Source organism: Hippocampus guttulatus, chromosome 11 (assembly GCF_054856545.1).
Source record: "Hippocampus guttulatus isolate MCC_2025c chromosome 11, RoL_Hgut_1.0, whole genome shotgun sequence".
Taxonomy (NCBI): Eukaryota; Metazoa; Chordata; class Actinopteri; order Syngnathiformes; family Syngnathidae; genus Hippocampus; species Hippocampus guttulatus.
Window position 1 is genome coordinate 10,998,505 of NC_141271.1, and position 22,349 is coordinate 11,020,853.

Sequence of the window (22,349 nt, forward strand, 5' to 3'; positions counted from 1 at the left end):
CCCGGGGGAGAACATGCAAACACCACACAGGGAGGCCGGAGCGGGAATTGAACCCGATAACTCTGCACTGTGAGGTTGATGCGCTAACCACTGGACCAACAGGTCGCCGTCTCTCATACTACCCTATTTCCAAATTCCAGTGCTTTGTTTTCGTCAGTCGGCAAAAATATCCTATATTGAATTAAAAAAAAAATCATAAAATTAATCATAATTTTTTTCAGCAATTTAGGGTTGAGACAAGTCTCACAACAACTGCATGTGATTTAATAAGAAAATAGTTACTGAAATGGAATTGCGATTATTGCATGGGAGCCTCGCATGCAATAATCGCAATGCTTTCATAGTTGATCATGAAATCTCAATTCAGGTTTACAGTAGGAGATCTATCGGTTGTCAACAATCTTAGGAAGTGTGGCTGGTGGGGCGAAATCGATTTTGATTGCATTTCTTCGATTGTCATCTGAGCACAAAAGTTGGTCTCCACGTGCAGACGCCTAGCAGGAGTGTTGCCTCCGTGTCTGGACAACAGCCAGCTGGGTCACCTGCTTGTCTTCAAAATAGCGTCATGCCAACCAAATTCCTGCAAGCGGCTCGTCACCGGAGGAGACATCAAGTTGGATTGTGAGTTCAGTTAATTCCATTTTCACCAAGAGACTTCAAGACCTATTAAGTACATGTGGAGTCTATTTGCACATCTTTAGCGACTTTATCGATCAGTTTGAAACCACAGTCATGTTAATTGCTCTTTGGTTGCGCTTTTTACATCTCTCCAGCGTGATCAGTGAAGGAACCCGCGAAGAATGTCTGCCTTTATGCCATTATACAGGAGGAGATGAATCAATACTGCTCGCAAGCATGCAGTAACACGTGAGCATAAGACTCAGGAAATCTCTTGCACAGTATTTAGTTTTTGCAATGCAGACATAGAGTAGGAAACGCGACAAGGTGTTTTCTTTCGTATTTGTCCTCATTAAAGTCATGGGGGCGGCCGTAGCCTAAATCACCTGACTTTAGACCAAAGGCTGTCTCCACTTTTTCGTCATCATCAAAAACAAAAGGAAAAAGAAAACATCTGTGCCTTTTTAGCATACTTTCCAATTGTGTGTGCTCGTTCTCTCACCTGTGTCCAATGTGTGTGCGTGTATGTGTGTGCGTGTCTGCATTGTTCCTGACAGATGAGCAGCCGCTCAAAGGTTACGTGACTCCCACGCTCTCCTCATTTAAGGTGCCAACTGGCTGTGGAATATTTCACTGGTGACATGCTGTACAGTGTGTTTGTGCGTGTGTGATGTTTGTCTTAAATGGACTTTTTATTGTTTATATACAAATGCGTGGGTCTCTGGAGTCAATGTCCAACCATGAAATGTAAAATTAAACAACTTAAGTAAATCTTTTTGTGTGTGTGTTTGGCGATGTGTCCGCATATCGTAAATGTCTTTTACAGGCTACTGTGTTTGCCCATTTCGAACGTCTGATCATTTTTGGGCCCCTTTTTTTTTTTTCCTCCATGTGCTCCTCCAACGTGTTGTCAGCCACTCAAGACTCACCGTGTCGGAGAATCGAATGTGAGAAGCAGGATTAACATTTAAGAACGCAGCATTTTGGCGTTGTTTTTCCCTAAATTTCAGACAAAGGAGAATTGCAGCAATTAAAGTGTGGGATACGGCCTTGTGTGCACCCGAGTCAAACTTATAATTAAGCTGTCCTCACCTACTTATTTTCAGCAGCAACACCGTGTGAGTGATGTGCTTTCTCATGGAAAGTAGCGAATTGTTGAGAAAGTTCATCACTGTTATACTCGACTGTGTCATAAAAAAGTGGAGCGGATACGTCATTCTAAATGAATTACAAGGCCTGTGGAAGTTATGTACGCACGCACAAATCACCGCAATGACGTACGTGAAAATATAGGCATGCGTCTCATTGCAACTCCTTCTGCAGACATGAGGAAAATGCAAAATTTGGCAAAAAAAAAAAATACAGTACATATTCTGGTAATTATTGAATTAAGGTGTCCAGTCATGACTTACCTTGATTCCAGGTCTTTGGACTGTTTGGGTCCATAATTTAGATTCTACTTGTCTTTGGATCGCACTGCTACCATGATACATTGTGCCAAGTTATGAGTGCCTGGAACTCCATCTTGCCTTTTTTTCTTCGGGAGCTGTACCCGTAACAAACACGGGCACTTGATGCTTATTAGGCACAAACTTGCTTATTAATTGAGGTCAGGTCAGGAAAAAGCTTGTTTTTCATTTAATTCATTTTTGTAGTGGTGGATGCATGGATGGATGGATATTATATTCATCCCATGAGGAAAATTAAATGGTCACGGCCACGATATTTACACATATTAATAATAAATAGCACAGAAGATTGAGGTGTTGCTTGTTGGTGTGTGGGATCGGTTGTAAAAGATTCGATGTTGACATACATCAACGTAATGATGAATACATTAACTGAATATGTACAGTGTATTGAAAACGTCTACCTATGGGCATATTATCGACGCATAATAGTTCCTTTTTTTAAAAAACGGTATGATTTTGCATTAAAGCGTACAAATTATTTTGGAAAAAAAGGCTCGTTTGCGTGTTATCCTGCAAAATTGTGGACACGGCGTCATTTCAACAGTGTGATGTTATGTCCGTCACTTAAATAACATCAAAATTGAAGAGGTCGTAAAAACTCGCGCTGCTTCAATACAGACTCCCAAGACATCAAGGCAGGGATACGACAGAAAGCGACACCCTTCCTCCCATACAAGACTTCCTTCGAAATGCAAAATACTAAGGCTGCCCTTCGAAATCCCGACCTAAGTTCCAAACAAAGAGAAAATGTTTACAGATTCAGCCATCAGAGAGTGGATGCGGTCGCTGAGAACCTGACACTGCATTCCCTCCTGTTGGACTGACAGCCACAGGTGCCCCCCGCCCCCTCGCTCCTCATCCTGCACTCCCCTCCCGCCGTTTGGCTCCGAGCCTTCAGTGAGGAGCCGACATCCGCATTTAAGTGAGCGCGCGCTCACACACACACACTGTAAACACGGCACTGATACACCACACACAGCACAGCGCCCGTGGCTTGCATGCATCCCATCGATGAGCTGGAGGTTTCCTTCAATCCGTTCTGTGTGGGAGGAACAGAGCTTCTAACACGCTGTTGAAATCCCATCATCACTCTCTCTTTCCCTTTCGCTCTCTCCTTGCCCTCGACAAATCCAAAAAAAAAAAAAAAAAGCAAATATTCCACAGAGCCAGCGGGTTTGTTACACAGACTTGCCGAAGGGAACGACGAGGAGTGGGAATTTGTTTCACACGTTTTCCTTGAAATTCATTGGTTATCAAGGGGTGTAAAAAAAGGATTTTGCTTGCTTGTGGGGAGGAAATGATGAAAAAGAAAAGCCAATTGCGTTCCCCAAGCATTTAAAGTACAGCAGCAATGACCTGCGGGATGCTGTAGATTACAAGATAGAACATTTATATATCTATAAATGAAAAAAAATGGTGGTTTTGTGGTATGCTCTTCTTTCTAATGAGAGACCAGGAAAAGAGACGGGAAAAAAAACTGTCTTCAAGTTGTACTTTTTTTATTGAAGCATTTGTGTGTCTTTAGCAGTCGACTGAGTCTGGAGATACACATACAAAGGCGCTCTCGAGCGTGGTACGCAACGTAGCGATAATCGGGCCAAATTTGAGCATTCCCGCACCAAAAGCCAGACGCTGAGATGTTTCTTAAAGACTTTCCTGACTGATTATCCTGAATCGAGTTGGAGTCTCCTCAATCGTGACCCTGCAAAATAGGCTGTTACTAAATCCTCTATAACTTGTCTTTCAACGTAAACAGGTGTGAGATGATGGTTTTACGAGGGTCTTTTTGAAATCTTCTGGTATACAGGTGGTATTAGTGAGGACAAGCACGATAGAAGACGGTCGGAAAATGAAGTTCAAGCTTAGCGAAAAAGAGAGAGTTAGATGTAACTTCATTACTAATTACCAGTAACAACAGTACAATGATAAGCATACACTTGTGCATGACTACCGTCACCAACTTTTTGTGGTTTGTGATATTTTTAAGAACGGGAAATGAAATCAGTCACATCACGGGTCAGCTGTCAGCCAGTAAGTGTCATGATGATATCATGCAAAATATAGTTTGAGAAGAAGGCGAAAACAAGTTTAGTTGTCGCCCACATGCTCAGATCCGAAAGTGCATCATAAATATTTGCACATACCGTATTTGGCTTGTTGGAGGAAAAAAAAACAACATATCCTAGTTGTTATTATTACAAGCGCGTGTGTGTGTGTGTGTCTTTCCAACTTTGTTCAACTTTTACCGCCTGGACAATTAATCAATGCCTCATCATGGCTTTAACATATATCGATTGGGACCGTCCATCAAAATTACAGGAGGACACACACACGCACGCACGAGCGCGGACACACCCACTTACACCACGACTATGGATCAGACAGGCCTTCGGGGCTTCAGGGAGTGTCTGAGTATCACGGCTCTGCATTCATGTGTGACATCATCAGTGGGGATGCGGAATAAGAAAAGGCCAGGAAAGGGACTTTTTTGTTAAACACGGAATAGAAGGTTTAAGAGTCAGAAACGGTTGGAAAATGAATGATGTGGAAAGAGAGAGAAAAGTCTAAATATGCCCCGTTTTGTCATGCTTCCTGTTTTTCTGTGAAAGGAGGAAGGAAGGACTCGGGGGTGGGGGGGGGGATTCACATGGGGGCAATGTGGAGGACGAGGTGATGAAGAGAGAGATGTGCGGGGAAGTGCTGGCTGAATCCGATGGAAGATGATAGATGGGGTCGGTTTGATGGCGCTGATGAGGCTGGAGGGGGACGAAGGGTCAGATGAATCCAGGGAGGAGAAGGAGAGAGCCCGGGAGGGAGGGAGAGAAGGAGAGAGGGGAAGCTGTCAGGAAGATTTGCGCCTGCCCTCAACAGACCCTGACGCTGCAGTTTTCCCTAAGCACTCAATGTGTGCGTGCATGAGCGTGTGCGCGCGCTCGTGCACACACACACACATACTCTTTTCCAAAGACTCCAAAAAGAGATCCAGCCTTCACAGACGGAGCCACGCAGTGGAGCCAAAAGGAAAATGTGAAGTAGACAACCAGCTGCTGTGTTGAAAGGCAGCATCGCCGCTCAAAATGTGACGCCGGAGCAGCTCTTTAACCCCAACTGTCTCCGGGGTCACCTCATGAAGAATTGAATATCACTTTGTTGGCAAAAGAAATCTTTTCTTTTCCAGTTGTTTTGCAGAAACCTTTTGTACACTTATGCCAGTTACGGCTCGGGTGGAAAAAAAAAAGCTGATGACAGCGAGAAATGTGACTAAAATTTCCCCGGGATTCTTAAGAGATCAGACTGCGTTGCCCATCAGCGAACAGATGGCTTACAAGTGTAAAAATAGTTTCCAGCCATTGTAATGCTAAACTTGAATGACGCTCCACCCTCGCCAAGGCAGAAGTGCTCTTGCTGCATATTCTGGAAGTTCACTTTGTCATTTGCGTTAAATGCATTGATGACTCACATGTGCCGTTCATAGTGGGGTACGCCAACATAAAGAAAACAAATTCAAACTTTAAAAAAAAATCTAACTACGTATCATGAAAATTCCAAAACTATTAAAAAACCCTGAAAATGAATCCGTTTGGCAGACCTAATGGCTAAACATGTGCAAACGTGTGGAAGGCCACCGCGGTACATCTCATGTGAATGGGAAAAAAGGAAGTTACGCTTAGTCATGATGAGATGCTAATCTTGGCATCCATGTGAGCCTTTTTTTTTTTTTTTAATCTACATGCTCTTCACTTCCTCCTTAAATGAAATGACCACCGTGTCAGAATCTTAATGAAAACATTGTTTTTCACTGACTGACCAGCCCGGCATCGATTTGACCAGCAGAGCCACTGGCAGCTCTGCATAATTTAATGCGTTATAGATTACATATTAGCATTTTAAATCACAATCAGGACCGTAATAAATCGGATTACTTCAACATTGTTATATTATGAAACAACCTTTGTCTGATTGGCCCATGGTCCGTGTATCTGCAAGTGTGTGTGTGTGTGTGCGTGTGAGATGATAGACGAGTCTTCTCCCTGTTCTTGGCATCTTTACCCCGTGGACTTCACAGATCAATTTCAGCCTCCCTCCGCACATACATATGCTGGCATTGGGTACCGGTAGACTTAAATAGATCCATCCCATTGAGTCCATCAGGCTTGAGATGTTCTTATCATCATTTTACATCCTGATATGGATTATTAATCATTATGTAATATGAAATGTAACTTGACAGAGATGTTTGCTTGTAATGTATGTGGTGACTGCAGAATACTGATAAGGTGAACACAACAAGACAACTACACTCCCATATGCTCAATGCAAAAAAAAACAACTTTTGCTTTGTTTGACAGGAGAGCAAAATAACAATTCCTTTTTCAGTCTTGTGCTTTCAACAAACAGCCAGGTTAAATATTAATGCCGCGATTCGACCACGGAAATGTCAGAATGATTTTAGCAAAACTGAAAGGGGGAATTCTGCGAATCTATTATTGATGCCAATGGGGACGCTGTGTGGTTGAAAAGACAAAGTGTATATGAGTACTGAATTTGTAGCCCTGTGACAGAAATGTATTGATCACGGAGTTGCACTTCTGCATTCAAATTTGAACAAGGCAATATCAGCAGCAGTTGTGGTTCAGTTCCACAACTGCCAGTGCAAATAAAGAAAGTCAATTTAGACATTTGTACCATATACCTTCAGCTGAAAAAAAAATGCAAAGACTGAGTAATGTGTTGTACTTAATTTCACCATGTTGGTTTTCCAATTTTTTTTTGACAGCGGTTAGAGCAGTGCCCAGGGATGCACTTTTGCATGAGTCCTCAATCCCTTTTCATGCCGTAGTCATTGTATTCGAATAACAGGTGACAAGCGGCACGGCATGGTTTCAGCGGACACGCCCACAGCATTTGAGAGCAGAGATAGCGGCTGGGTTTTTCATAATTTCGAAGCCTCATTTTCTATAGTTGCTGATTTATTTTAATCATTCAAATATGGTACGATTATTCACAACAATTGTCTGTGGTCTGACAAATTGACATTTTTATTTGCACTTTGCAGGGACTTTAAAGGAGAGACATCAGGGACGTGGTAGCCATTGGGAATGTCGTGATTTTCCCAAATGGTCACTCGACTCCCAGGCCGCTGTCCGCCCAAAAACAGCCAAACTAAAGAATTCTAATTCACAGAAAAGACTTGCATATGTGCCACTCGGGCACATCAACAAACACCCGTTTAAACCGAAATCTATGCATAGTTAACTCAAAACACATCATTAAAGTAATTAAAGTAAGCGAGGTTTTGCTTCGCACAAGCTGTCACCAGTTTTGTCCCGAAAGTGTAATTAGTTTTGAAAGGTGCCCAGTAACTTGTACAAAAAAAAAATATATATATATTCGACGTATACGACAATACCGTCATCCCCCCCACAGCTGCTTTGACTGCAGGCTTCTTAATCAATCTCATACTTCTTTAGCAGCGTGGGTTCATTATTTCCCAGCATGCCTGTTTGCCCTCATGCCTGCAATATTGCTGCATGCTGGATTTCAATTTTGAGCCGCCATACTTGCATTTCAAGCCAAAAACGGCGATAGAAGAAAAATTTGCCTCCTGACTGGGTTAATCTGTTCAAAGTGTGAAAAAGCATCCTGGAACTGTAAATGTGTGGTAATTAGGCGAGGATATTGGGAGACGTGGGACTCTGGGAGGTCCCTAAGTGATTATTGTGGGCTTGCTGAAGCCAGGGAAACAGGAGGAGAGTGGGCTGACCAAAATACGCCCAACAGCTCTCATTAAAAGTGCTGAAAGTTTTGGTGTAATTATGCATCTTCAAATTGAATGGGAGGAGTAGGGGGGGTGCGAAAACATGAAAAGCGATTGCACGTGACTGTTTCCGCGTCCCTACCTGCAGTCCAGCTTCTCTATTTCGAAGTGCGGGTTGAAGTTGAGCACAATCCGCTGAGAACTTTCTGGCGCTGTGATGACCCAGCGGCAATTCTGATGGGGAGGATACTCCAGCGGGTAGCCGGGAGTGGTGATGTAGCCTGCGTCTGTGGCATCCAGGTAGCCGCCACATGCCTCAGAACCTGTGCGGGCAAAAGACAGGCCGAGGGGATTACACAGACTTCAAGACAAAAGTGGGGGTTGGTTCCCTTTAAGGAAAATCAGGCATACAAAGGAAATTAAAAATCTACCGCGGGCATTTATTTTGGGGATAATTCTACACACATCTTGAAAACACTCAAGGTAGCCACACTGAAAAGATTTAAAAAATACAATGACAGAGTGAAGTCCGATATTTTTGTTCGTCATAATATTTCAAGAATAAGGTGTATAATGTCAAGAAAAAAATAGAAAAGAATTGCAAACTTGTAATGCTCAGGTCAACCGTTGATTCCGAGTTCTGATACTGAGAACATTTTCTAAAACTTGCATTATTTTTCAAATCTACAATCCAATAGGAGGAGATCCCGTCTACACAATATGAGTATCACAGTGAGCATTTTACAGAAACACCCCCCCCAAAAAAGCAACAAAACAAAAACCAAACTCCACAGAAATTCCAAAAATAAATACATAATAAATAAATATAGTTTTTTTAAATAGTCTTTTCTAATTTTAATAAAATTGCATATGGGGGCGGGGTGAGCGTCACTGATAGCAAACCGACAAATTCACTAAAATATTTCCAAAAGAAAAAATAAATTGTTATTGCATCAAATGTAACCCAGCAAATCCCGATAACACGCTGTGTACAAAGCAGATCAGGACGACGATAAGGCCACCATTGGCAGAGACGGGATATGAACAACAAAGAAGTGAGCGTTTAAGTGGACGTGGTGTCAAAAATCGACGCAACATCATGATATATAAAGACCTCATTCACCAGCGTCCTCGACACCCAACACACACACTCAAACACACAATGAATGGAGCATCCAGATGTCAGAGTTAGTGTCACTGAGTGGATCCTTCGCGTCAGCAGCCCTACGTATGTGTGCACAGCTCGTACTCAATGGCTCCCATTCAGTAGTAGTCTGACAACTCCCATCATAAGTCACGTCTTTAGGTGACAGCCGATGGCATAACATGCCCGCTGTACACAACTGGACTCAATTGCAACTTTGCTTCCTATTGTGTAGCAGAATGAGCAGCCTGCTTAATACACTCGACAGACTCTCTCGGCTCAAAGACGAACAAAGAGGCATGTTAAGCATCATGCAGGATATGAGTGTGATGTTTCTAAAAAGGGGACATTCATTGTGGGAAATAGATTTTTAACCGCTTGCATGCAAATGAGGGTCTTCGAAGTGCTGCTCATCTATTAAGGGTGAAATGAAACAAGCGCAAGTGTTTCTTTTTTTAATCCATGCTATCACTGTCCAAGCCGAGAGGTAAGCAGAGCTGCAACGACATTTGCTAGATTCACATATGACAGCCAACAAGCAGCGCATACTTGGTTGCTTTCTGTGAAGTTGTCAAAGAAATACGATATGTAGATTTTAACAAATACCGTTTGTGCAAAGCCTTGCTGGTTTGTCGGTTCTGTGATAGCATCTAATTTGTTTATGACTGCATTGTGTGGGATGACTCAATCCGGTCAGCACAACGTCATAAGTTTCACAACTATAAATAAACAGGAGCTGGAGAATGTGTATACGGCATTATCAGTGACAGTCATCGTTTTTAAAGAAATTCTACGCTCATGCCAACAGTCATCCAGGTTTTCATTCTGGCTTTTTATATACAACTACAGTGAACTCCAATTTATTGCAGGGATACATTTCGGACCCATGCGCAAATGGTGAAAATCTGCAATATACTGCATGTTATACAAAGACAAAATATGGATTAAAAAAAATTTTTTTTTTTTTTTACACTTTCAACATGCTTTGTATATATTTATGCACAGCCTCTCGAGTAATAAGAGTGAAAAGAGGTCACAGCTCAGCATGCTGCAGTTGCAGTGATTGATACTGGAACTGGTGCCTACCTCCAGCTGTCTGTAAACAATCACCGATCACCTCTGTGTGCCCCCCCCCACCCCCAACCCCCTTACCCAATTCCATCTTTCATGCTCCTCCTTGAAATTTTCAGAGTCCACTTGTCGCGCTCGCGGTCGTCCTATCTGTTTCCAATCTCCCTGGTGACATATGGCAACACAGGAGTAGAGTTACAAGGCCAGTGAAACCCTGCCGGACTTATCTCATCCCGGCACCATTTGGATTCGTGTTAAACCACCCGGAAACCTCACAGCAGCGGCAGCCAATCACCTCGTGTCAAACTGCACTCAGCGCTTACAGCATTAGGAACCTGCACAATCTAATGAGATCAAAAATTCTGCCTTATTAGTATGAAGGCCTCAACATGACCCAATAACTCATAACCCAATAAGCATGTAAAAACCTTGTGCAATTTCTAAAGTTTGCAGGATCTTAAATCCCACACAAAACTCACGGGTGACACCGTAAAGTCAGAAAAGAATACTGCCTTGGAGAGCGGTTTCACCAATCAAAGCAAGGTTGGATGCACATATAGGTCATAACAGGATGCTTGAAAAACTTTCAAAGACCCCTGCTAAAAAGTGAACAGGAAGTTAGGCATTTAGGGGTTCAATTACGGGGCTTATATTTTGAGGATTTGGCCACAGGATTTGGCCTAATGAGTCTCGACTCCGAGGGGCCTCAACGTGCTGAAAACTGCAATCAATTTCGATTCTGGTAAGGTATAGAGTCATCGGAAGTGTTAAAATCAACACGAAATTGAAGAAATCAAGGAGGTCTATTTTTTTTTTTTTTTACATGAATGTGTGAGTTTTTATGGGTCCTGAACACAGCCCCTCGAAACTCATTACGCAGTGGCTCCTGGAAAGCTGCAAAAAATAAATAATAATAATTCTCGGACACCACTTTTAGAGACAAAGCCTGAAAAAGTCTCAAGGACCCATGCCTGAAATTTAAAAGGAAATCACAACCATTTTGATGAAGATTCAGCCGTTTTCAGCCAAATTCCAAGGATTGCATGTGAAAGGCAATTCATCCAAATGAGCCTCAATCTGAAGCAAGACAGATGGCCGACGCGAAATTACAAAGCTTCTTTGGCTACGCTACCAAATGTGGGCGGAGCACGGTGTCATCGTTTGATGGCTGCCTCAAGGATTCACCATAAAAACAGTGGCGTGAGAGCCCCTTCACTGCCACTTGCAGCTTTTGTGTTGGATCTCATTAGATGGTGCATGTGTACCTAATCAAGTGGCCAGTGAATCCATATGCATACAGTTTCCAGAAGTACAGATTTGCACGCTGCTGATTAGCATTCCACAAAAGCGCGAGGTGACCTGCCAGCGTACCGATGCGTGAGAACACAAAAGATGCTGAGTTAAGAGTTCATGTCAAGAATTATAAAGCAGGTAAAAGGGACACGATGAGAGAAAAAGTGCCGAGTTTGTGAAAGACTGAGCCAGACACAGAGAATCAAAAAAAAGAATGAACAAATGAAAATCAAGACTGAACAGGTTTTGAACTGTAGATGATGACGTTAGATTCGTATTAACATTGGCGAAAAGAAGATGCCTTACAACTGATAAACAGTCGACTTTACAGTGCAGAGGTCATAGGTTTGATTCCTGTGTGGTGTTTGCATGTCCTCCCCCTGCCTGGGTGGGTTTTCTCCGGGTACTCGGGTTTCTTCCCACATTTCACAAACATCCACAGTAGGTTGATTGCTCACTCTAGTTAGTCCGTAGGTGTGAATGGTTGTCTATGTGTGACCTGCTATTGTCTGGCAACCAGTTCAGGCTGTACCCCACCTACTGCCCGAAGACATGAATGAACAAATGAACATAAATGAACAAAACAAAAATGAATACATTTTAACTAACCCTTTTGTTTAACCATATTTGATCATGCTTGGTGGGCTGCATTCACTAACAGAGTCCAGATCTCGCCCAGCCCTGATTTATGACTAACTTTACATTCAAGAATAAATACGATTATAATGGCAGTCACTGTATGCATTTTTTGTTTTCATCAGATGTGTATAATTCTGCTGAATAGAGTAAATAAATCCTATGACAGGAACAAGTGAGAGTTGAATCTGCGTCTGAAAGTGTACAGAGGGGAACTGAGACTGCAACCACAATCGTCGAGTTGCCAAACCTCCACTCAACCACCCATACAAATGTCAAATATCTATTTTTTTGGTTTATATATATATTTTTTATGGATACTCCATCCAACGTTCGGTTTACGTGCTTGCATTACTGTGCACTGACTACAGCGTCATGCCCCTATAAAGTCATTGGAGGGACATTTATTGATGCTAATTCGGAGCAGCTGGCCTATGCCTGCAATTTACAAAAAAAATATATGTTCCATGAATGCCACTTGCACATAGCAGAAGTTTTAAAACAGCAGACTTACGAGGAAAGTATGAACACAGCGGTAGACCACTGTCATTTAAATCCTATAATCTTAGTTAATGGGATAACATAGTCAAAATAAATGGGACTCAAGCACACTTTGTGCACAAGGTCCATTTAATGCACAAACAGTTACTCAGCTACCATTCCATTTTCAAAGGAGCTTGTCGTCATGGTAATTGTGAGTGATGACTTTGGGTGAGAATACGGTTGACCCTTGACTGGAAAGACACCAGGCCACCTGGTTTGTTTCCCGACAAAAGACAATTTCATAAAGTGCAACGTTTGGGACCTGAGGTAATGTGTCCCATTGAAATAAAAGTAATGAAAACTAATCTGTTCCAGCCCCAGAATTAAGTTACGTTTCCCTAGTTTTTATCAGAGTGCGCGCAAAAAGAAATCACTGTCAAACCTCGTAGCCTTTTCATATAGTACAAAATAAGCTTTAGAAAATGCGTTACATTTTGGGGTTGTGGTAGCCATGGTTAACGTAAACAAGGCTGTGTAGTCGGAGCCAATGGTGTGGCAAGAGGTTGGGACTTTCGCGGCTATGCCAAGACTGTTTGTGAACCAGAAATAGAGCATGCATTAAGGTATCATTTCTTTGAAAATTGAGTTCATAAACCAATTTGTTCGTCTTGTAGTCTGAGGCTATTTTTTTTTTTTTATAACTGAACCCCAACAGCATGTGTGATTGTCTGAGAGAAGCTGTACTGAGACCACATAGTTATAACAAATGCACAAACATAACCACGGAACGTCGGCTATCATATTCTGGTTTGGACTTGTACGCACTCACGCGTATACACTTACACAGCATAAGTAGCGGTAAATGGTGCTAAGCAGTCTAGCAGGGATATAAGACAGGTCGCTGCATTATTTATGTTCCTCTGACACATTTTGCATTTCTGCCTGATAACACCTATTCAGCAGCTTTTGCACAGGGTGGACACACCCAGAACGCATGCATAGCAAAACGTGTAACCGTCCAAAATATGAACAAAATCACACATGCGGTTCTTTGGTGAATATGATCCCTTCTTGATGCTGAATGCAAATTTTCCATCTCCATTCTAAAGCTTTAGAAGAGATTAATTTTTCCTTTCAGAGATCATTTTCCTCCCTGCTCATCAATTTGCCCTTCTGCAAGTACAAGTACAAATGTTTGGGTGGTGGTTTGACTAAAATTTCCATTGGCCAGAGTTTATTTTGTGTGTGTGTGTGTGTGTGTGTGTGCGCGCACGCTTTAGGATTATTCTTCTTCACGATAATCGTCATAATGTAAGGCAAACTAAATGGCTTGTTTTCAAGCATCGCCTGACTAATCAATTTTGATGAACTGCCATTGATGTTCAACGCACAATGGCAGATTCATTGCATCATTTTTATTTTGCATCTCCAGAGGATTGGTCCAGCTTCACAACATACTACATTCTGCCTCTGGCATTGTTACCTCATGTAGCTTAGCAGATACAGTACATATTTTGTGAAGAAAATTAATACAAAAAAATCAAATCAAACTGTTGGTAATGGAGGAGTACAGCAAATAACGGGCTGTAATGTCTACATTGGATGAAGCCCAGTTAGATTTTAGTCATCCAAACTTGAGCCACCTCAGGAATGAGAAGAGGAGAGAAGAAAGGCAGAACACAGAGAAAGAAAGAGTGAGCAATGCCAGAGCATCTGTCTCTCATCATGCGAAAAGAGAAAGTCAGCAGCTCTGAAAAGCTCACTGGACAAAAAAAGGCAAGTTGAACATCAGCTCACAAACAGGTAGCGTATAATACAGGATGGACTGGGTGGCTTGGTTACTGTGAACTAATTGGTTTGGGAGTTTAGAGAATGAAAAGGAAACACCCTTAATCTGAATTCATTAATTAGCAATCTTTCCAAAACATGTTGGCCAATTGTCTGCTTTTGACTTTGTGAGGACAGTTTGCTGAACACCTTTTGGTTTCCACATGGCTGCGCCACACTGCACAAAGGAAGGTTGCACAAGTCATTCACCGAAATACAAACGACAAGAGAAGCATTGGCAACCACAACATAGTTATCAGATAAGCTAACAGTTAGCCAATCTTCTTGCCCCTTCCTTCTACTCCGATTTATTCTTTACCATGCTGGCTCACAGTTAGCAACAGTGAGGCTAGCTTCTTATACTTCTTTTTTGTATTTTCTGGTAGACTATGGCACTATGCTGCCACTCACAGGTCAGTATTGGTACTGTGAGAGACATCCGGTTCAAGAGCGGAGGCTCGTGATTGTCAGTGGAGGGATGGTTAAGTGTGTGGTGTGCTGCCTGTGTTGGTCGGTTCAAGTACATCTCATACTCTAGGAGGACATTCTTTCCGCTTTGTGTGTGGGGTCTCTCACATTTTAAAAATCAGTTAAGATGTTTAAAAAAAACTGCAACCTCCTTAAGGAGTGCCCCACTGACAAACAAAAGAACAGGTTTCTACCGTTTTGTCCAATTTCCAGGCTGGGGGAATGAAAAGAGGGAGAACGATTATAGTGCAAGGGAGTAGAAGAGAAGAATGAGAAGCTGGAACACAAAAGAGATTTTCCCACCGTAGCAGAGCGGGCCGAAAGAAGAAGTTTAGTGAGGTTTCTTAATCGGAGCAAGGGAAAGCGCTGAGGTATGGAGAAAGAGACACAAAGTGTTATTAAAGGAGAGGTGGAGGGCCGTGAACGAAGGAAAACAACAGGATGATTCAGTGTGACGGGAGGTGAGAGAAAGGAAAACAACCTGTGGCCTCATACGGCGCAGATCTGGGGGGACTGAAGAGGACACCGAGTGCTCACACACGCTTGTTTTTTTGTTGTTGTTTGTGTGTGTGTGTGTGTATGAGCTTTACAAAAAGAAAAGTGTGTTTACAAATACACAAAGACGCACACAGAGCTCCCGGCCCGCTCTAGTTACTCCAGTTGTTATTACCAATGGCTGGCGAAGACACTAGAATAGCAACCGTGTGCTAATGACATGATAACCGTAATTAGAACATCCTAGTGGACACGCTAATTGTCCTCTCTGTTTAACAAATGAAAGCGAAGGCAGGAGGCAGACGACAGAAAATGTACTGAAGGTTAAATGGCTCACTGCTTGTTTGCGCGCAGCAACCACAAAAGGTTGTTGGCGGTTGAGAACCAGCCTTGTTTATGCACCCACACGCACAGGCATACACACAACCCACAACATTAGGTACAACTGTACAATCTAATAAGATCCAATAAATGAAATTCTGCCTCTGAAAATATTTATTTTGTCACATATACATTAGGGTAGAGAATAAATGTTAGTTGGTACCAATCATATTCACGTCAAGTTGGTCTGTCAGTTGTAGAGCAGGCTAGATACCTGACCATTTTAACATAATCACCACTTTTTAAAATGTGAGAGCAGGGGAAAAATAGCATGTGTGTGCTCCCCGCACTTTGAAGTGTGTGGTGTACTCCAGAACACCAACACAGCATACCACACAGACAACCAGATCTCCATCAACACTGAAGTTTCCTTCCACAAATCAGATCAATCTGTTGAGTACCAAGACTGACCTAAGTGGCAGCATGGTGCCACAGGGCATCCAAACTGACAGAATGTCCAACCAAGAAAAAGTAATACTTAACTAGGCAAACGGTCCCTGGCTTGGCTAAACGCAACATTAATAATAATAATAATAATAATACATTTTATTTATAAGCGCCTTTCAAGACACCCAAGGACACTTTACAATAACAAAAAACACAAAACAATACGGGTTGAGCAGCGGCAGCCAAAACGCGCCAGCGTTCACTCAACCCGGAAGTCAGAAAGAAACCACAAGGGAGGGAACCCTCAATTTGAGGATAATTTGAGTTAGGCATATAGATGGACCACATCCATAAGGATTTGCAATCGTAAATGATTAACAAGCTCAACATTTCTGTTTTCCTGAACAGAACAAAATCACTCTTAATACACCCTACGCGACAGCATAATGGGTCAGGACAATGGCTAACTGTTATCTTAACTGAGAACTATATATTCGCTGCCCATTATTATCTTGAAGACTTAAGAGACATGTGATATAAACACTCGACCCAATCAGTTCTTTCTCTGATTGTCTCCCAACAGAGCTAGCTGCTAGGTGAACTTTTTGTTGACCCAGCGCCCCCCCCCTCTCCCACACACACACACACACACAGGGATTTGTGATTGTAAATATTGAACAGGTTTAACATATCTGTTTTCCTGAGCCCATGAAGATCATTCAACAGACCCACCACAAAATGGTTGCTGAGGATAACCTTTTGGAGATATCCAATCATGGGCCTTATAGTTTGTTCGGCAAGGAAATTCCTCAAAGTCAGACAGATTATCAGATGTGTGTACTCCTTTCAAGACTACTTTCTTCAGAGGTGTCGATTGTCCCAATTCCTGTTATGTTTGGAGGTAGCAGAGGAATGAAATTGGGCTGTTTACTGCACACATGGCTCCACTCAACTATCACTTCACTCTCTGCTCCTTTGCTCTTATTTTACCGATGCCCTCCTTGCTTCCTCTTGCCGCTGCCGTCCTCTACTTTTTTTTTTTAAGTGGCACGTTTTAACTTGGTTCCTGCGTTGCTTTTTCATCTCTCATTTTCCCTTGACTTGCCCTCTTTTTTTCAACACGTCATTGTTTTGGCATGTTTGACGGGCTTTTTGGCAGAATCTATATTGCACTTTCATGTCCTTGGAATAATTAAATCATTTATCCTATCTGGCAGTATGTATTTAATAAGGGAGATACAAAAACAATCACACACAAAAAAAAAACATTTGGATGAGCTTATTGTGTCACTAATTGCTTTTCTCGTGGCAGTATTTCTCCAAATGCTAAGCATTCATGAGTTTAAACAAGAGTTTTTTTTGTCTTGTTTATGTATCAGTCGAGTGTCATCCTTGACTAATGTGCACCACTTCACTCTCTGTTTAAGAACATTTATCCAAAACACATACATTAATACCTACAGTTTAATTATGTTTAGAGAATTTCAAGATAAAGATTGACTGTGTCAGTAAATCCATTCATTCTTGTGGGTTCAGCAGCACGCAGCAGCCCTTTGTGAAAAATAACGGCATGGATGGTTTGTGTTATTGATGGCCGATTGTTGCACACACAGCATTTTGATTCAGACTGGTGTAACATTTAAAAGAGGAAACAGTAGCCGGATATTTTCAACATGGAGCAAAAGCTGAGAAAAGAGAAGCTGTCCTATAGTGTTTTTGACTTTTAAATTTTCTCTATAAATACATTTGGAATGGATCGGAGTAAGGGTGGTTTCAGTGTAAACTAAACAAACTAACCAAAATACACTTATCAGGTGGAGGTAGTGCGGTTTAGCACCGCTGCAAAGTACCGTATTGGCCCGAATATAAGACGGTGTTTTTTGCATTGAAATAAGACTGAAAAAGTGGGGGTCGTCTTATATTCGGGGTCTAGACATTATACCCATTCACGACGCTAGATGGCGCCAGATATCATTGAAGCGAATGCTGAACTTGACTCCCCAGGCCAAAGTGAACCCCTGTCACAAAGAATAAAAATAAAAATAACAGTAGCACGAAGAAGAAAAATAAAAAATAGTGGTTAGAAAGAAAAGAGAAGAAAATAATAGAAGAGATAACAGAAAATGAAGAAACGTAGCGACAATATGGAGAAAAGTGGGTCGAAGATCGACCAGGTTAACCGGCAGCTGAGGAGAAGTTATGATGTAATTTACATTTCAAAAACCAGAGGCCATTCATTTACGAATGTGATTGCACTTTAGTTTACATATTTAAATGTTCAGATATTAAGATTTGAGGCAAAATAACATGCTTTTTCCTCTCAAATATATTGTTATAATCATTTATTTCAGATGTACTGTAATTATTTTCTGTATAAAAATTAATTTGGTGTTCAAAAAGTCTTTTTTCAAACTTGAGTCTTGAAAAAGAGGGGGTCGTCTTATAATCAGGGCCATCTTATATTTGGGCCAATACGGTACAACCACAGTACCAGTAATAAACATTTAGTTAAAAGGTACCCTTTTCTGACTTGATACCTTGGAATTAGATACAATTAAAGGTTGCCAGTACCCACTGCTCTGACATTTAAGCATAATGAAGTTTAAAACAGCTAATCTAATCTGAGTGTACAGAACAATGATATCACCGCCAGATACAAACAGGCACATTCCACAGGAATAATTAGCGAGATTAATCAACTCAACTTGCCTGACTTGTGTTTATGTTTTGATGAAAGACTTTCAAGACTTTTGTTCCATGTGCTGCAACTCCATCAAGCCAGAAGCTGGCATCAGAAGCTGCTATTCTACCAGCATACCTGTAGGCACTTCACCCCTCAGAGAGCTCCCGACATTCATGCCGCATCATCTCCAGCGTGTTTCATCATCAAGCATATTTCGGCGGAGATGCTATAGCGGCAGACAGCCAGTCTTGAGTGGCCAATTACGGCCGTTTATCTCGCTTCCAGGCACAGCCGTGATCAAACAGAATGAAGAAACAGGATCAAACAGCAAAGCTTTAAAAAAAAAAAAAAAATCTTTCTTCCGTTTCGTTCACTTCTCTTGGCAGCCTGCGTCGGCCTCTTTCTGTCTCGGTTACTTCCTCATGCTGCTCTTCCATTCCTCCCCTTTCAATACAGATATGCACATACACGCATCTCAACAATACCGTCTCCTACTCAAATCATCTCAAGAGACAGCCGAGCTAAGGCATTTGTAAAAGTTTACTGCTGAGGAGGCTGCGAGTGAGTTTGTCCCAGTAGATGAGCCAGGAAAGAACTGCGCTGCAGACCGGGGGAAATTCCAGGTAAAAAAAAATAAAAAATAGGTTGCGGTAGTCAGAAACATAGGCTGCACTGAAACCTTTAAAGTCAAACAGCCCTGGGGGTCGTTCACTAAGATGTCATCCACAGAATGAGTGCAGAAGAAAGTAGAAGCGGCAGCCAGAAATGAGAACGTTTATATCAAGGTATCCGTGAGGTTTGGAGAGCCCAGTAGAACAAATAAATAGGAGCAAAAAATAAAAATAAAAACACACTCTTAAGAAGCTGTCTCACTCAACCAGCTGCACTCCAACAAACCACGGACTACCATAGACCGATTGTCTGAAGGTCAACATATAACATAACTTGCTAAACTATCTAACAGTGGTTCATCATGTTAGGTTTTTTTTAATCACATAATTGAATTATTTGGCCCATTATCTAAATTGGGAAACACACACACACACACTGATAAAAGGGACACATTTTAGCATTTAGCCCCCCCGACCCCCTGCCCCTTTCTGATCTGGCCGAGCCACTGTCTCCGCGATTGTGATGGCAAACCTCATGATAGCCAGTTAGGAAGTGAACTGAAGTTTGCTCTGTTGCCGGACACGAATATAAGAGCAACTGGCTGTGTTAAGTGTTTGTGTCATGTGCCTAACAATTTATTCACCACAAAGAAAAGAGACAAGGACAACAGTTTGCCACCACAATGTAGTAGAAAAAAAAGCAGAACGTGAGTTTATCTTATTTTACTACTCCTCTTCCTCCTTCTTCTTTGTATTCATTAGGAAGTTGGATGCCCTGTGGCACTACGCTGTCTCCCGCAGGTCAGTCTTGGTATTACAAGGGACATCTGGTTTAAGGGAGGAGACACAATTGTCTGCCATGATATACTGTATGTGTGTGGTGTTTAATGTTAGTCATCTTGCGTACAACATACATAAATGCAGTAAGCACACGCTTGCCAATTGTGCAGAGCCTCTCACATTTGAAAAAAAAATCGGATAAGTTGTTAAAAATTCACGATTGTATCTCGCAGCCAAGTTAGCTAACCGCTAATGGTGTACTGTCATGGATCAAAAGCAGAGTTCACTATTTGGCTATACAGTATGCATCATACAAAAATGATCACGTTGATGGGTAATTTTGCATCAGCCAAGTCAAAATGAAACATGTTATGAGCAGTCGCGTCTCGGCCCACGCAACAACACTTTTCTGCTCGCACTAAACGGAGCTCACAAACATCGAGGTAAATAAACACAACAGTATTAACAAGTGTAATGCATGTTTTAGCCTCACTCTGTGCTACTCTATTTATTGTGTTGTGTTCCGATATCACTTTTAAGAGGTGAGTCACAGAGACACAGCCATGTGCGCTCTGGGTTATGGAAGACTTAACAACTGCATTTGGACAATAAAGATTGCAGCTGCACAGCTATTACAAGGGCTGGCTTCTGGAGGAGTAGGAGAAGAAGAAGTAGTTCAGAGGGAATTTTAGACCAGCTACTGTATCTAAGTCAGCCAGATCCTATGGGAACTTTTTGTCCCAGGTGTAAAAGTGCCTCCGGGATCTTAAAGGCTTCTGAATAGCACCTGTGTCAATACAAATGAAACATTCAGACTACACACAACAGCACCAATTCCCAGTTCTAATGGATTCATATCAACTGTATTGGAATACCCAGTCTTTAAATGGAGGTAAAGCACAGTGTTGCCTCATGGTATTTTTCTCAAGCTTTATTGAGCACTAAGTCTACCTTAGAAAAATGTACATTGTACCTCATATGGACAAAATTTCGCAACTGTAGGGCACTGGCATAGATAGATGAACAATACAAGATACTTACATTTTCTGATCAATAAAGTTAAATTGGATACTTGATCTCTCACGCGGATATCACTGCGCGAAGGAGCCATCCAGGCAAAGCCCAAGCGTGATGCCACAAAACCAATAAGAGAAAATTGAGCAATACACACAATATATATAGTATAGCTTTAACTTTCAAAAACATATTTTTTTATCAATTTGTGGAATGTTGATCATGAAACTATTTGTTAAAATGTGAAATCAATTGGTTTACGACTGGATGTGTTCGTTAGAGGGACGGGAAAAAAAATCTCCCGAGCGCAAATAACGGTTTCGAAACACAAATGTGCGTATTTCACATTCCCATCCCACGCTTCACAGAACGACTGTCCACATTATCGGAGCATTCAGAGCAGTAATGCTCTGACAACGTGGACATTAGTTATCGGTGCTCCCGGGAAGAGGGGCAGAAAGTCCTCCCGCTTGGAGTGACGCTTGGGCGCACGGTTGCACCTTGAAGCGGCGCCGATCGCTTCCTCGCGTGCAACAGCAAGTCAAATAAACACTCCACCAAGTAGCCAACGCCACATAATTCAATTTCATCGCCGTGACACCGATCCTAGTCCCTGAAGAAATAACGCCGTGTTTTTTTTTTGTGTGTGTTTTTTTTTTGTGCGTGCGTGTTTTCTCGAAGAGCCCTCCAGAGAACAGATGTGATGTAGTCAATGTTGGACGTCCGAGACTTCAACAATCAATAAACATCCGACACAAGTATCAATTTGAAAGCTGAAAAGACGGAATGGGATCTACAATAGAGCGGAGATAAGAAGAACGCTACAGTTACAGTAGATTTATGAAAACAATTGCTGTTCTATTTGGCACCACAAATTAAGCGAAATGGTTTTCGTTAAAATATGTTTTTTTTCTGTTGACATGATCTGTGTGGGACACTTAAATCACGATCCAATCACAGGTATACCCCGCTTCTAAAACTAAAGCAAAACGCATCATCATCAGTTTAACACTTCCCCTGTTTAGTGTCTTGCTGGTTATTAATTAACAAAGAAGTCCTCGTTTGTGTGATCGCATCACTTTTACGACTTCCCGCAGCACACAATCAACTTCAGTTAGTGGCCGGAAACTCAACAATGACTAACAAAGGCAAATTAGATAAAAACACAATCCGAATTCTAAAGGACCGTTCTAATAAAAAATAAAAAAAAAGTTTGCTTTTCTTTCAC

At 41.8% G+C, this 22,349-nt stretch overlaps 1 protein-coding gene across 1 annotated transcript in view; it reads right to left on the reverse strand.

The window, feature by feature from the left end:
• LOC147198051 (neuropilin-2-like) overlaps positions 1–22,349 on the reverse strand; it is a 91,640-nt gene that overhangs the window by 68,456 nt on the left and 835 nt on the right. The window contains exon 2 of the mRNA XM_086123416.1: positions 7,991–8,171. Coding sequence (XP_085979542.1) covers positions 7,991–8,171 — 181 coding nt within the window. The remainder of the gene's footprint in view (positions 1–7,990; positions 8,172–22,349) is intronic.